General features: G+C 39.8%; 1 protein-coding gene across 1 annotated transcript in view; it reads left to right on the top strand.

The window, feature by feature from the left end:
- Adamts17 (ADAM metallopeptidase with thrombospondin type 1 motif 17) overlaps positions 1–17497 on the top strand; it is a 344255-nt gene that overhangs the window by 60197 nt on the left and 266561 nt on the right. The window contains 1 exon segment of the mRNA XM_015493124.2: positions 2845–3017. Coding sequence (XP_015348610.2) covers positions 2845–3017 — 173 coding nt within the window.

Below are 17497 nucleotides of genomic sequence, written 5' to 3'. Positions count from 1 at the left end.
TCAGTCCCTAGCACTGTTAACAAAACCCCTACAGCCAAAAGTAAATTTGAAGAAAAATAAAAATACTGAAAACAAAATACAGGATTTTTAACACTCGTTTTGTGGCAAGACCTGACCTGCACTAATGTGAGGCTATTACTAAGTGGACATATTTATTTATTCTCTTTTATTCATTTTACTACACATATTCATTCATTATTTCTTTTTTAAATTATTTTTTAGATGTATATAGACACAATATCTTTATTTTTATGTGGTGCTGAGGATCGAACCCAGTGCCTCACACATGCCAGGCAAGTGCTCTACCACTGAGCCACAGCCACAGCCCTCATTCAGTGAGTATTTCTGACCAAGCATGGTGCCAGGGGCTGAGGGCAACAACAGAAGCAAGTATGTCATAGTGAAAACCCTTCAAGGCCACAGAAACCATACCACTGTGTTTCACCTGCTACTCTGTACTTGGTCTAGGTTAACCTGCTACTTTGTACTCTGCTACTCAGTACTCATCTGCTATTCAGCACTCAGGGCTTAGGTTAATCTGCTATTTAATATTCTGCTGTTCATTACTCACCTGATATGGTCGGGGCCTAGGTTAATTCACAGCTTTTAACCCTGTGACACCGTATTATATTAGCTCTCCTAGGTCTATTAGGGTGGGAGAAACGGGTCTTATTATTCCTACTTTGTGGACTTGAAAATCTGACACACAGTACAGGATTTTGACATGTGAAACATTTAGGAGCAACCTGCTCCTGTGGTCTGGGAGTGAGGAGCTACTTTTCTTAGAGAGCACACAGTTCTCCTGTGTTCTTGCTTGCTGCCTCCTAGAGTAGTATATTGATGCATTCTTAAGGCTGTGCTAAAACTATAGCTCTTTCTGAACCAAAGTCTGGAAATTCATGACAAGGTTGGGGAATACACACTGAACTGCTGTTGGGGCAACATCTGCAGATGGGAACATGAGTTGGTAATATTAAGAGATGAGTTGTAAATACTGACCTTGAGATGATCTGTGACTGCCATTTGGGTTGTGGTGGTCCTTTGCGAGAATGTGGGTGTGCTTGTTACAACAAAGATCTTGCTTGAGAGGCCTGTTATCTCTGCTGCTTTCAAGTAGAGGCAAGGGGACTCTTCACAAATTCCAGGTTGGATAGGTTGGCCAGATCCCAGAAGCTGTGCCTGGTAAACACACAGACACCAGAATTCGGGCATTACCTGTGTTTTTACTTACCAGTGTTCAGTGATAGTCTGGAGAATGGGGGTGTAGGCTGAAAGGTTTTCAAATTTGGGGCCTCTTTCATTCTGCCCATATGCAAGGAAATATCATCTAAGATCTCACCTCTCATCTAAGAATTGACCCTTCCTTTTCTTATTCCACTGCAGAGGATCAGGGGCTTGATGGGAGGTGGGCCTGGCTTATAGGCTCTGAGAAGGGAACCATAATGTAGGTTTGTCAAGGCATGCACATTCACCTCTTTCATTTGCAATTTTGTGATAGGTCAGATGACATAATTTGCTCCCTCATGCTTTATTTTATTGTTTAGAGTTTAAAAGTGACTTCTGTGTTTTTCTCAAACTCAATGGTATTTCTTTGACTAAAGTACTTCATGTTTATTGTATTATTTTAGAATATATAGAGGGAAAAAAAGGGAAACTGAAGTCTGCATAGTAAAATTAACATTTTAGTTCTTCTTTGGTGTTTTTTATTTTTATTTTTTTCAGTCAAGAGATTTTATTGTGGGGGGGGTTGCTCGAAGGAGAAGGAAAGAAGAGGCAGAGAGCAGAGAGAGGAGAGGAGGAGAGCAGAGACTCTTTGGTGTTTTTTAATTTCTCTCTCAGGCCTGGAAATACTTGTACATATTGTGTTTTTGCAAAATTGAGCTCTCACTGTATATATGGATTTATATCTATGTCTCTTTATATCATCTCTTTATTACTAAATCTTTACAGATGTGATTTTCATGGCCATATATCTTCTTATCATTGCCAGCTTTCTGTATGGCTAGGTATTTTGATTTCTTTCTACTGTTTCATGGCTGTACATTAAACAGCACATTCTTATTTGTAAATTATGATCCGTAACTCAGATTATATGATGGTATCCATTTTTTTGTTTCTAGAGTGGTTGGGTTACTATGAAGCCTGTGGGTGTACATTTAGACTGTCTTTCTTCACGTACAATGTAGCAGAGGTGCAGCCATGTAGTCTACTGTCAAAAAGGAAATAAAGACTATCAATTTGAAGACCTGTACTCCTGTTCACAGTTGTCTCCTTAAAGTGTGTTTTATTTGTATCAACTTGTCATTTTGGCCAAAGGTATTTCCATGTACAATTACAGTCCTTACCTAGCAACCTTGAGCAGTCAGAAGTGGGCCCTTTAATGGATAAAAATATCACCCTCAGCCCCTGCTTCCTTGGTTCCAGTTTTAAGATAGCTGGTGTGGGGGTTACCTTTCAGATGCTTTCCCCAGTTCTGTGTTGTTGACATGAGGACTCTCGGATCCCTCCTCACTGGGTCCACGCTTCCTTTCCCTCTGCACAATGCATGCTCTCCATGTTCCTCTGAAGGGAATGTGTCCCTTCTGACTTTCAGCCCCATGCACTTCCTTGGCTATAGGAGTGGACGGGATAAGCCCTGTCTCTTTCCCTTCTGCTCAGTCAGTGCCACCCTTACCTGGTGTACTAAGGTTCATCCATGTGACCACAGAGATCTGTGGCTGCTGGTCCCATCAGTGGCCAGTGGAGACTGACCATTCTCTTGGGGAAGCTCCATGGAAGGCCTTTTCACTGTAGGATTTTAGAAATCAGTAAACCAAGGACTGCACAAATGTCTCCATTTTCTAGAAAAGAAGAAGCCCAGAAAGGGCAGGCTGTCTCGGGACTGGCGGGAGCGGAGGAACGCTATACGGCTTACCAACGAGCACACGGTGGAGACCCTGGTGGTGGCTGATGCTGACATGGTGCAGTACCACGGGGCAGAGGCTGCCCAGAGGTTCATCCTCACTGTCATGAACATGGTGAGTCTGGAGTTGGGGTCCTCATACCTGTGGGCTCTGTTTTCTCCTTGAGTAGTGCCCTGGAAGTAGGTGTAACATCCTCGCCCGCCTTGGGTGAAGAAGCAGCTGGCTTGGGGGTTGGAACCTGTTGCCTTCTGGTCTCTGGGCATCTCAGCAGGCAAGAGTGGTGGGCATCCTGAGGGAGAGCGTTAGCCCACCTGTCCTCCCCTGAGGTATTTAAGTGTCTAATCTACTCAGTGATTGCACCTCTGGTCACCAGAAGGCTTCCCAAGATCCTTACTCTGTGTAATACCCTGTTCCAGAGACATTCAGAATCAAGTCCCAGCCCATGCTCTAAATATACAATCCAGTGCAAGAAATCACAATCAAATTTTAACTTTCTTTATGTTGCACGAGCCTACAGGAAGAGAGAAGAGAGGCCGTTTAGTTGAGGGAGCCAAAAAGGAGTCACAGAGCCTATGTCTGAATCCAGTTTGTTGGATAGGGATAGAGAGAAACCTCCTTTACATGATGGATAAGTGAGGGGAGGGGATGCCTCCCAAAATATTAGCTTTGAAGGCATTCACCTTCCACGTGTTGATCCATTTGCCCAGAAAGTGTTTTTGAAGACCTTCTAAAATCTTTGGCATGGTGTTAGGTACCAGGGATACAAATGCACAAAAGGCCTTTCCCTTGGAAGACTGTAGCTTAGCAAGTAAAACATCTGTGCTGCCATAGAAATATCTGCAGGAACCACTGGCACTCAGGTGGTGGGCTGGTTGGTGCTTGTCCTGAAGTATGGACGTCTTTGTAAAAGAGTGAACCCTTGATTAGAGAGGAAGTGCGTGCTGGCCACATCAGGGGTGGGGAGGTCACTCAGTGGGCATAGTAGGTGGAGACCCAGAGGTAAAGGTACATTGGCACCATTTGGAGAGGGTAGGTGGTTTGATATGGTTGGAGCAGGGAGAGGAGAAGTCATAAAGATGTGGATGAAGATGTGGAAAGGGTATGGTGAGGGAGGGGTAGCTAAGACATCCAGAGGGGTGGGGCCTTTACCTTTAGGAGTAGGACCACCAAAAAGTGGGGAAGCAAAGCGCCCAGATTGAGGGTGGAATGACCCAAGCTGAAGGTGCCCTTGTATGACTGGGGTGATGAGCTCTGTATACAGGGATCCAACTTCTGGGAAAGAAATTGATTGTGACAGACTTAGAGAGGGGCCTCAGAGTAGCTTAGGGTATACAAGGTCTGCATGTGGCAGCTCTTTGTCCATGTTGGGGTGTTGCTCTAAGGGTCCTCTGGGGTTCTAAAGGTGGATTGGGTGAGGCTGTGGGTAGGAGATAGAAGAAAAGCTGGATGAGCGTTCTTTTCCTACCACAGTCTAGTCCTGGCCATCATCTAGCTGGGGCTGTGGTGGCTGGAGGGCTAAGTGGCGTGCTGTGGCTTGCACAGAGGACACCAGGACTGAGTCTCATCTTGTGGGGAGGGGACCCACAGGCCATTTCCCAGAGGTTGAAGAAGGCCCAAGACTGTGACACTACCAGGTCACACAGGATGTCATTGGCAGGACCATGACCATTGGCCCAAGCCTCTTCCCTAACTGCACAGGGAAATGCATGTTGATGACCTTAGTCCTGAGGAGCACCATGGTGACCCTGCTGGTGGAGGGAATGAGCCCCTGTTTTGTCAGACTGACTTACCAGGCTGACTTCTCTGCCCTTGGGAAGCTCCCTCTGTCTTGTTCATGCTGCTCAGACTTGCTGTGCTCTAAAACAGAGGTTCTTTCAGCAGGGCTTTGAGGGCAGTCTTTGTGTTGGGCTGTTTGATGGACCCACACATCTCCTCACATGAGAGGCTCTTTTGCAAGATGACCAGTGATGGAAGCCCAGGGACCTGCCACTGGTATTCTCTTTTCAACATGGAGGCCTCTTTGCTCTTCTTTTTTTTTTTAATGATACAATATATATGTAATATGAAATTTACTATTGGAACCATTTTTAAGTTTAAAGTCCTAGATATTAAGTACATACACAATATCTGGTAACCATCACCACTGTCTGTCTCCAGAGCTTTTTCGTCTTGCAAAACTGAAACCTTGTCCCCATTAAACAAAAACTCCCATGATAGGATTAGTGGCTTTATAAGATGAGGAAGAGAGATCCAAGCTAGCACATTGTTCACTCTCGCCATGTGATGCCTTCTACCATTGCAGCAGAAGGTCCTCACCAGAAGCTGAGCAGATGTAGTGCCATGCTCTTTGGCTTCCAGGCCTCCAGAAGCATGAAATCACCCAAGCCATCGTACAGTTATAGCAACAGAAGAGGGATCAAGACAACTATTATGAGTAATGCTGCTATGAACATGGGTATATAAATATCTATTTGAATCCCTGCTTTCAATTCTTTGGGGTATATTCCCTGAAACAGAATCGCTCTTGTTAACTTCAAAAAGTTTTGAAAAATTAGACGACTATAGTTATATATAGTAGTTGGGTTCTTTTTGACAAAAATCATACATGCATGGCATTCAGTTTCAATCCACATTTCCTTCCCCCTTTCACTCCCTAACCTCCCCACTCTCCTTTTGCTACAGATCTTCCTTTTGCTCATTTATTTATTCTTGATTGGTACTTTCTACATATTCATAAAGGTGCAATTCCCTGTGGTATATTCACATTTGCATGTAATGTGATTTTTTTTTCAAATTCATTCCATTTTTCTCCCCTTTCCTGTCCTTCCTCCCTCATTTTTGATCTCTTTCTACTTCACCAGTCTTCCCTATATCATTGTGACATCTGATTTCCCCACTCTTTGTCTTCTTTCCTTTATTTTGTTCTAGGTTCCATGTATGAGAGAAAACATTGAATCCTTGATTTTCTGAGTCTGGCTTATTTCTTTTAGCATATTCTCCATTTCCATCCATTTACCAGCACATGCCACAATTTTATTCTTTCTGGCTGAGTAAAACTCCATTGTGTTTATATATAACATTTTCTTGATACATTCATCTACTGATGGACATCTGGAGTGATGCTGTGATTTGGCTATTGTGGATTGTGCTGTTGTAAACATTGATGTGTCTGTATCATTATAGTATGCTGATTTTAGTTCTTTTGGATAGCTCAGTCAGATGGTGGTCCCATTCCTAGCGTTTTGAGGAATCTCCATACTGCTTTCCAGAGTGGTTCTACTAATTTGCAGTCCCAACAATAATGTATGAATGTCCCTTTTCCCTCACATCCTCACCAGCATTTTTTATTACTTATGTTCTTGATAATTGCCATTTTGACTGGAGTGAGATAAAATCTTAGTGTTTTAGTTTGTATTTCCATGATTGCTTGGGATGTTGAACATTTGTTCATTTATTTATAGGGCCTTTGTGTTCTTTTGTGAAATGTCTTTCTTTTGCCCATGTGTTGTTTACGTTGTTTTTTTGATGTTAAGTTTTTTTTTTTTGTTTTTTTTTTTTGAGTTCTGTATAGATTCTGGATATTCTGGACAATACCCTGTTAGAGGAGCAGCTGACAAAGATTTCCTCCCATTCTTAATGCTCTTTATTCACTCTTAATCATTTCCTTTGCTGTGTAGAAACTTTTTAATTTGATGGCATCCCACTTATGATTCTTGATTTTACTTCTTAAACTTTAGAGATCTTGTTGAGGAAGTCAGTGCCTGCACAAATGGAATAGAGTATGGACCCTGTGTTTTCTTGTAGAAGTTGCAAAGTTTCTTGTTTAATTCCTAAGTCTTTGATCCATCTTGATTTGACTTTTGTGCAGGGTTAGAGGATTTAATTTCATTCTTCTACATATGGATATCCAGTTTTCCCAGAAGCGTTTGTTTAAAAGGCTATCTTTTCATCAGTATATATTTTGGGTACTTTTGTCAAGTATCACGTGACTTTAAGTATGGATTTTATCTTTGTGTGTTCTATTCTATCGGTATTCATGTCTATTTAGATGCCAGTAATACTGTTTTTGTCCTATAGCTCTGTAGTATAATTTGAGATCAGGTATTGTGATGCATTCTGTATCATTCTTCTTGCTGAAAATTTGTTTATTCTGGATCTCTTATTCTTCCAAATGAATTTTAGGACTTTTTTTCTAGTTCTGTGAAGAATATCATTGGTATTTTCATGAGGACTGAATTGAATCTGTATATTATTTTTGGTAGTATGGCCATTTTGACTATATTTATTCTGTCCAAGAACATGGGTTGTCTTTCCATTTTCTAAGACCTTCAGTTTCTGTTTTCAGTGTTCTATAATCTTCATTTTAGAGATATTTCACCTTCTTGATTAGTTTGCAAAAAAATTTTAAGGTTATTGTGAAAAGGATGGTTTTCCTAATATCTTTTTCAGGATAATCTCTGTTGAAGTATAGGAAAGCTATTGATTTGTAAGCATTGATCTTGTATCCTGCTGTTTGCTGAATTCTTTTATCAGCTCTTGATGTCTTTTTGTAGTGTATTTTTAGTCTTATAGATATAGGGTCATGTCATTAGCAAAAAGAGATAGTTTGGCTTCTTTTCCTACTGGTATCCCTTTAATTACATTTCTTGCTTAATTGCTCTAGCTAGAGTTTTGAGAACTATATTGAATAGAAGTGGTGGATATCCTGGTCTTGTTCCTGATTTTGGAGGAAATACTTTCAGATTTTCTCCATTCAGTATGATATTGGCTTTTGGTTTATCATCTATTGCCTTTGTAATGTTGAGGTAAATTCCTGGTATCCCTAGTTTCTCCAGTGTTTTTAACATGAATGGGAGCTGGATTTTATCAAAGGCTTTTCCGCATCTATTCAGATGATCATATGATTCTTGTTCTTAATATTATTTAAGTGCTGAATTGCATTTATTGATTTGTGTATGTTGAACCAACCTTGCATCCCCAGAATGAGGCCTATTTGATCATAGTATATTATTTTTAATGTGTTTTTGAATGCGGTTTGCTAATGTCTTACGAAGGATTTTTGCATCTATGTTCATTAGGGATATATTGGTCTGTAATTTTCTTTCCTTGATGTATTTTTGCCTGGTTTTTGTATTAGGGTTATACTGGCTTCATAGAATGTATTTGGGAATGTTCCTTCTCTTTCAATTTTGTGAAATAATTTGAGAAAGCCAGATATTAGTTTTCTTTAAAGATCTTATAGAACGTAGCTGAAAATCCACCCAGTTCTGGTCTTTTCTTTGTTGGAAGGCTTTTAATTGCTGTTTCAATTTCATTACTTGATATTGATCTATTTAGGTTTTCTATATCTTCCTGGTTTAATTTGGGTAGGTCATATGTATCTAGAAACTTTTCAGTGTCTTCTACATTTTCCAGTTTATTGAGGTATATATTTTCAAAAGTTTTTAATGATCCTCTGGATTTCAGAAATGACCATGGTAATCTTCTTTTTCAGTACATCTCTAATATTGTTTGAGTCTTCTCTTTCTTGTTAAATTGGCTAATGTTTCATCAATCCTACTTAATTTTTTGAAGAACAGATTCTTTCTTGCATTGATCTTATGTATTTTATTAATTTCACCTCTGATCTTTATTATCTTCTACTGCTTTTGGAATTAGATTTTTCTGCTTTTTCTAAGACCCTGAGGTGGAGCATCAGCTTGCTTATTTGGTCTCTCTCTCTCTCTCTCTCTCTCTCTCTCTCTCTCTCTGTTTTATAATGAAGGCACTCAATGCTCTAAGTTTTTCTCTTAAAACTGCTTTTATACTGTCCCAGAGATTTTGATATGTTACATGTCTATTCTCATTTGTTGCTGAGTTTCTTGATTTCTTCTATGATCCCTTCTTTCTTTAAGAGTATTATTCAATCTTTGTCTTTACGTTTTTGTTATTTTCTTGCTATTGATTTCTAGTTTCATTCCATTATGATCTGATAGGATGCATAGAATTATATCATTTTTTAAAATTTTCTCAGATTTACATTGTGTCTTAGAATAGAGTCTATTTTGGAAAATATTCCATGATATGCTGAGAAGAAGGTAAATTCAGCTGTTTGGGGGTGAAATATTTGGTTGATGTCTATTAGTTCCATTCAGTTCATAGTATTTAGTTGGCAATATTTTTTATTTTATGTTTGGATGTCCTGTTTATTGATGAGGTGTATTGAAATCATGCAATATTATTATGTTGGGGTCTATCTGGAATTTTATATCCTGAAGTATATTTTTAATGTAATTAGATGTATACAAACATTTGGAATGTATTGTTATATAATGTTATATAGTTATATTGTTATATCTTCTTTTGGATTTTTACCTTTTCCATGAAGTAGTGGATTTCTTTGTCTCTTCTGACTAATTTTTGGTAGAACTTGGCTTTATCAAATATGAGAATAGCTACTCCTGCCTGTTTGGGGACTCCATTTTCATGGAATATTTTTTCTATTCTCTTGCCTTTAGCCTGTGGGTGTCTTTGCAAATGAGATGAGACTCTTGCAGATGGCATAGAGTTGGATCTCTCTTTTTTTTTAATCTATTTTGGTAATCTGTCTTTTAATTGGGGAGTTGAGCCCATTTACATTCAGTGTTATTTTGGATATGAATTTGTAATTTTCAGCCATTTTAATTTCTTTGCTTTATTAAATTTTGTCTTGATTTTCATTTAGTTCATTTAGTTGGTTACTCTTCTAGTGATCTTCATCTATTTGGAGACTTTGGAATTTGTTTTTTAAGTTCCTCTGTGTGCAGTATATTTTTGAGTATTCTTTGTAGTGGTGGGTTGGTAGTCATAAATTCTTTTAGTTTATCCTTGTCATGGAAAGTTTTTATTTCCACACTGATTTTGAAAGAAAGCTTTGCTGAGTATAGCAATTTTGACTGGCAATTGTTTTCTTTTATAATTTTGCATATCTCATTGTAGGCTTTCCTTGGTTTTAGGGTCTGAGTTAAGACATGAGAGGTTAACCTTATTGGTTTGCCTCTAAATGTGACCTGACATTTTTCCTTGCAATTTTAATGTTCTTTTCTTATTTTATGTATTAGTAATTTTTAACATGATGTGTCTTGAAGAATTTCTCTTCTGATCTTGTCTATTTTGGGTCCTATATGCCACCTGTATGTTGATATCTATCTCATTTGTAGTGAGAAAGTTTTCTGTTACTATCTTATTTAAAATATTCTTGATGCTTTAATCTATATCTTCACATTCTTTTCTAGAGTTCTTGTATATCCAGATCATGATTTATTTTTTTCTTTATTGCATAATGAGTCTTCAAGTTCATACACTCTGTCTTCAAGGCCTGAATTTTTATGTTTGAGGCATATATTCTGTTATATATGCAACATAATCTTTTGGTGATGCTTTCAAGTGAACTCTTAATTTGATTAATTATGTCTTTTCCAGGAGTTCTTATTATTTTCTTTTCAATATCTGTTTTTTTTTAATTGAAATGGTCTTTCATTGCCTATGTTTGCTGCTTCATTCTTCATTTTTTTGGGGGGTGGGTGGGTACTGGGGATTGAACTCGAGACACTCAACCACTGAGCCACATCCACAGGCCTATTTTATATTTTATTTAGAGTCAGGTTCTCACTGAGTTGTATAGAGCCTCGACTTTGCTGAGGCTGGCTTTGAACTTGTGATCCTCCTGCCTCAGCCTCCTGAGCCTCTGTAATTACAGGCATGAGACACCATACCCACCCTACCCTTGTTGTTCCTCCTTAGGGCCTCCTTGTCTTCCCTGTTCTATGTGATAAAGTAATGTTATGTCTCAGGTAGGGGCTAAATCTTGTGTGGGCTTAAATTCACTTTTACTTGATTGAGTTGTGGGTATTGCTCTGCAGCAGGATCTCCACTCTGAACTTGACATGTCCCAATCACTTTCCAACCCTTCTTAGAGGAAGGGGGGAGAATGGAATAGCACTAATGTTAATAATAGATGTTCAGCTTTAACCTAAATGTCTATAACAGTAATTGCCACTTACATAGGATTGGTGGGAGTCAGCATTTAACAACAGTATTTACAATTTAGAAACCTGAAATAGATCAGGCATTAGATAGCAGGTGTCTGTCATCCAATGATTAATAATCACAACAACATGAATAGGTTATAAGTAACCTAAACTATATAATTCTATTTAGTGGGATTACAGTTTCTTATGTGAAGAAAAATAGGGTAGGAAGGCAAGAGAAAGTTTGAATTTAAAAAGTGAGCATAGGAGAGGCAGAAGATAGGTAGCATATGTCAGTTATAGAGAAGGAGAAATAAAAAATTAAAAATATTTTCAAAATGAAAGAGGAAGAGCGAACAGGAAAGAACAGGGAAGGGATTGAAGTAGGGTAATAAGAGGGACAAAAACCAAGTTGTAAACAAATAAGCAAATGTGTGTGATTAAAACAACTCAAACTCATGTATAATTACACCCCCCTGCATGTCAAACCAAGGCTAAATAATAAACAGGTACAGAGGAAAGCAGTTAGTGAAAGTAAAATTATATGAAAATATATATTTTTTTCAAACCTATCTACAGAATGAGAACACCCCACTACACATACATACACACAGAATTTTTCAGAATAGCAAAACATTAAAAATTAAAATACAATGAATGATATTTGAAAAAAATTAAAATTATAAAAGAATAAAAGTATAAGAATATATTTTTAAATGGGGAATATGGATAGAAAAAAAGAAAAGTGAAAGAAAAAATAAAATCTTAATGAGAAATAAATTGCTTGTTTGTGCTGAGGTAGTCAAAGACATTGGCAGAGATGAAATTTTGTTCTTTGTATTTCTTTTTTGGCTTTGTAGTCCTTGGGTCGAGGGCTGAGAGATGTTAAGTCCAACACCTTTGTGTTCCTCACTTAGCTGGCAGCCGTTGTGGCTAGGAGGCAAAGCTGGTTGTGGTAGATCTCAGCTTCCAGGCTCCCAGTACTGGATGGGAGAGACGGGAGGGTGCTGACAAGGTGTGTATTTCTGTAGTAGTTGGGCTTTGGTCTTGACTGAAGTTTGGAACTTTGTTGGTGGGTGTTTGAGATTTGATTCATGCTGCCTGCTGGGGTGATGCCAGTCTCTGCTAGATGCCTGGATTTCAAGGACCTCTAGTAAAATCCACTTTTAGGATCTAGGGACTATACCTCCATAGGTTTCACCTTCACTGTTATAAATCCCACAGAAGCATCTGCCCAGGACTGCAGATGCTTCTGTGGGACCACTATAGGCATCTTCCCAATGGCTCTTACGGAGCGCCAGCAACCAAGGGGGCTTTCTCCCTTGGCATCCAGAGCCTGTATCGTCCAGGTATTTTCAGTCACTCTGGTTCAGGCACACTCTGGGAATTGTCCTAGGTGAATGCTGGCAACTTCCTTTGTGGATTCCTAGTCTCCTTCTCCACTTGCTGTTGCGCAGCACTTACAGCACCATGTGGCAACCGGTGTCCTCACCAAGTGCGGGTGTTTTCCATGCCTAGGAACTGCTTTCCACCAGTGATCTTGATTCCCACAAACTGCCCCTGGGACGAGCTATTTTGGGTTGGCTTTCACTGAACCACTTCTCCATTGACCCTGCCTCCATTGAAACCACCCTTCCTCTGTGATCCACAGGCTTTGCAGCCAATTTTTCTTTTCTTTATCTGCTGGCTGCCAGCCCTCCCCCGGCTTCCCTCAGCGTCCACTGCTACCACCACCGGCAGCCAGGCTGGTGCGTCTCTGGTGTAGTATTTCTTATATCCTGAAGCTTGTGACTCTGTGTCTCTGTGGTTTCAGTGAGTTTCCCACCTCACCGAGGAACAATCTTCCCACTTTGTAAATCTGCTGGCAGTGCACTCTTCTCTAATCTGCAGTTGTGTCTCCTGCTTTTGGTAATTTTCAGGGCTCTTGGCTCTATTTTTTTAAGAAATACTTATGAGTTCTGAGTTCTCCATTTTCACAAACCCAGTCTCCCCAGTACAGGTTAATGAAGGACTGCCCCAGTGAAGCCTGAGAGGAAGGATGGGGGGCCTGGCTCTGTACCAGGCTCTTCTACCTGCAGATATTTTCATCTCATTTATTTTATTTTTTAATCATCCAATGTGCAAATGTAAGGAATAATCATTCATTACATCAGCTAAGACAGTAATAAGGCACAGCTTCTGCTTTGACACTCATTTTCATAGCTTACCATTTGGGCATTTTAAGACAGGCTGGGAAGGGAGGGATGAGGATGATATATGGGAACACCTCCCTACCCCACCCTACATGGGCTGGAAGATTGAAGGGCAGGAGGATGGAACGTTGTGTTCCTTGCTTTTTCCTCTTCAGCTGCTTCATAGTAAACTGCTGATGGCAGCTGTGGGACCACTCACAGTAAGGTTGGATTGGAACGTTTCCTCAGGAGGCCTGCCTGCTGTGTGTACAGTGTTATGTGAGGACCCTCGTCGTTTCAGTGGTCTGTACTTGCAGTTTGTGGCCTGGTTGAAGCAAATGCAAACTGGAGTCTGCAGACCAAGGCACACTGATGCCTCTCTATGCAACCCTTTCCTCCCTGGGCCGCCATCCAGTACATAGGAAAAACACTTACCTTCTGACATATCTTGTTTTGAACAAGACCGGCCTCCAACACCACCTCCTCTCACCTCAATCCCTTAAATCCCAGTTTAGGAAAATACAGAAGTTTCTCTCCTGCCTGTGGCTGTTTTAGAGAGGGATTCTGTGAGAAGTGAGATAACCTGTGAGCCAGGAGGAAGGGAACGGATGAGCTTGGGACACAGAGCCCTGTCATTAGAATAGCCCCCAGGAGCAGTGAGGAAGGACGAGGATGCTGTCAAGCCTTCTCTCTCCTCCAGAGAGGGTTTTTGGGGGCTACAGGATTGAAGTAGCTCTGGCTTTTTAACCCCCTGGATTTGGAGGGAAACCTTCCAGAATTGGTTGCCATTTTCATTCCACTACATTTCTTTCCAGGCTGAGGGAAGAGAATCCTTGGTGCAGATGGCTGGGTACCCACTGCCTTCTTGCCTTCCCACTTGGGTCTCTGTAGGCAGAGCCTCTACTTGCCCCAGTGTGCCACCGTGACCCCCGCAATGTGGAACTTGTCAGGGACCCAGATAGGCCCTGTCCCCAAGGCCGATAATCATGTGCTTAAACCGTATCCTGAGCCAAGAGAATTTGGTGCCAAGTTTCATTCATAGTTTTCATAGCATCTCGGTGGCAGCATGTTAGATGAGTGTCCACCGCTGGCCCGGTCTCCCACATTAGAGAGAAGGAGGAAAGGGATGTTTGTGATGTGCCCCAGACCTGCCAGAAGGCGGGAGCTTTCACGTCACTGCTGCCTCCTGCCTGGTGACTTTTCTTTTTTATCTTTTTGCTAGTTGTAAATGGACAGAATGCCTTTATTTGTTTATTTGTATATGGTGCTAAAGATCGAACCCAGTGCCTCACACATGCTAGGCAAGCGCTCTGCCAATGAGCTATACCCCCAGTCTGCTGGTGAATTTTGTTATTTTATAGAGAAGGAAACGGAGGCTCTGAGGAATGACAGGGCCCATGGGTACCCTGCAAGGCAAAGACTTCAGCCCAGGGCTGAGGACCCCATGGCACCTTGCTCAAAGTGACACCCACATCTCAATCCATTCTTTATCTCCCTTATGGCCTGAACTGACCACCATTGTTTCTGGCCTTGACAGCTGCTGGTACTTCCTTGGTGGGCTCCTCACTTCAATTTCCCTCTTAAATCCTTGCTGAAGAGTGGCCAGCAAAGTCTTCTTCCAGAAGAATTAGGGCTCTGTCACTCAGCAGCATATGCCCCTCTGTAGCTTCCCCTTGCTGTTGGGGCCCCTCCTGACTATGTGTGTGACAGGGTCCACCACATCTCCTGCACCTCATTCTTTTCCCTATCTCAGCTTTGGCTTCCACTATGTGGGCCACCTGTTTCTAAGGTACCCAGCTCCTCTGTGACCTGTGGCCTTTGCCAGGAGTGCTCTTCTGTTCTTTACCAAGTAAGCTTTTCTGTCTTTTAGGATACTTATAAACATCGCCTCAGAGGGTCCTTCCTTCCTTCCTTCCTTCCTGGTCCCTCTAAAGAAGCCCACTCTGCTGTGTTGATCACAGAAGCCTGCTTTGATTCAGTAGTCCCTGTTTGGACTTGCAGTTCCATATTTATGTGCTTTTGAAAAAGAAATCCTTCTGTGACAAGCTTTCTTTACACTTTTGAAGTTAGGCTGGTATAAAGTCAAAATAGTGTGTTATAACCGTAATTCTTATTAAATGTAACACCAAAGAAAGTATCTGTAGGGCTGGGGATGTGGCTCAAGCGGTAGCGCGCTCGCCTGGCATGCGTGCAGCCCGGGTTCGATTCTCAGCACCACATACAAACAAAGAAGTTGTGTCTGCCGAAAATTATAAATATTAAAAAATTCTCTCTCTCTCTCTCTCTCTCTCTCTCTCTCTCTCTCTCTCTCTCTCTCTTTCTGTCTCTCTCTCTCTTTTAAAAAAAAAGAAAGTATCTGTAGAATCTACACAAAAAGAAATCAGAGGGTATTAGAAAGTTTGACTACAGGAAAAAAAATTAATACAAAAGAAGTTAGTAGTGCAGGAAATTAGGGACAAAAAAGTTATATAGAAAATAAATAGCAAAATGCGGAAGTTCCTCCTTTTCAGTTATTGTCTTAAATGTAAATGGATTAAACTTCCAAATCAAAAGATAGAAATTGGTAAAATGATTTTTTTGAAATCATGATTCAATGATATGTCTACAAGAAACTCACTTTAGATCCAAAGTCAGGAATGGGTTGAAAGTGAAGGATGGAGAAAGATATTTTATGCAAATGGTGTCCAAAAGAGAACAGGGTAGCTGTATTCATGTCAGTAAAATAGACCTTAAGAAGGTGATAGTGAAAGGGTATTAAATAATAATAAAAAATGGATACAACAAATATAACATTTATACATGTATAAATATTTAATACACAAATCAATAAACCTAATATACCACATTAATAAAATTAGGCGAAAATCAAGAGTCATCTAAATTGAAAAATAATTTGAAATTCAGCACCCTTTCATGATAAATTACTCAATAAACTAGAAATCAAAGGAAATACCTTACATTATGAAAGCCATATATGAAAAACCCATAGCTAACACCACACTCAATAGTGAGAAGATGAAGACTTTTCCTTCAAGATCAGAAATCAGGCCATGATGCCCACTTTTGCTACTTCTTTCATTGTAGTTCTAATCAGAGCATTTAGATAAGAAAAAAGAAGTAAAAACTATCCCAATAATGAAGAGTTAAAAGGTTAAAATGATGTCTGTTCACAGATGGTGTGATCTTATATGTAGAAAACCCTAAAGCGGGCATGCTTGTGCTTCTACTCCCTACCCAGACAGCAGACAGACAGACACACAAACATACAAATTCAGAATAACATCATACAAAATCAATTCCCACAAGTTCGCTGCATTTTCACTTATGTTGACAGGATACAAACTGACAAGGAAAAACAGTTTCACTTAACACAGCAGCATTGAAAAGAATAAAATCCTTGTAACCAAGATTTATGCACTGAAGACTATAAAACTTTTATTATAGAAATCAAACAAGCACAAATGGAAAGTTATCATTTTCATGGATTGAGAGATTTGCTGTTTGTTACAATATAAATACCACCCAAATCTACAGATTCAATGATATTTCTATCAAAATACCAATGACTTTTTTTTCTATTTCTGAAGGAAATGGATCCTAAAATTCATATGAAATCTCAAAAGACCCTGAATAGCCAAAACGATATTGAAAGAGAAAGAAAAATTTGGAGGACTTGCACTTCCTTTTGTCAAAATTGGCCATAAAATTATAGTAATCAAAACTCTTTATAGTAATCAAACCTGTAAACCAATGGAATAATAACATATGGAATAACATTTCCATATATGATCAAATGGTTTTAGACAAGGATGCCAATATCGTCCAAGGGAGAGTCACAGACTTTTCAACAATTTGTACTGGGAAAAACTTGGTAATTTCTTTTTTAATGCTTTTATTAGTGCATTATAGCTATATATAATAGTTGGCTTCATTTAATCATATATGCATGGAATTTAATTTACTTAAGACCCAGTGCCCCCACTCTTTCTCCTCCCTCTCTTCCCTATTCTCTGTCTTCTACTCTATTAGTCTTCTTTTTATTCATGTATTTCTGATTGGTCCTTTATAGATATCCATAAAAGTGGAATTCCCTCTGATATATTTATACACATACATAGCTTGATTTTGTCAAATTCATCCCATCCCTCTTCCTTCCCCCTCAATATCCTTATCTACTTCACCTCTGATCTTCTCTTTATAATATCTGACCCCTCCCTCTTTTCCCCTTCCTTTGTTCTAACTTCCGTGTATGAGAGAAAACATTTGACCCTAACCTTGATTTATTTCATTAAGCATGATGTTCTCCAGTTCCACCCATTTACTGGCAAATGCCATTATTTCATTCTTCTTTATGGCTGAGTAAAACCCAATTGTGTATATATACCACATTTTCTTGGTCCATTCATCTGTTGACAGGCACTTGGGCTGGTTCCAT

This window comes from Marmota marmota, unplaced genomic scaffold (assembly GCF_001458135.2).
Source record: "Marmota marmota marmota unplaced genomic scaffold, marMar, whole genome shotgun sequence".
Classification (NCBI taxonomy): Eukaryota; Metazoa; Chordata; class Mammalia; order Rodentia; family Sciuridae; genus Marmota; species Marmota marmota.
Note: the sequence above shows the minus strand (reverse complement) of the source record. Positions and strands in the feature narration are given on the sequence as shown.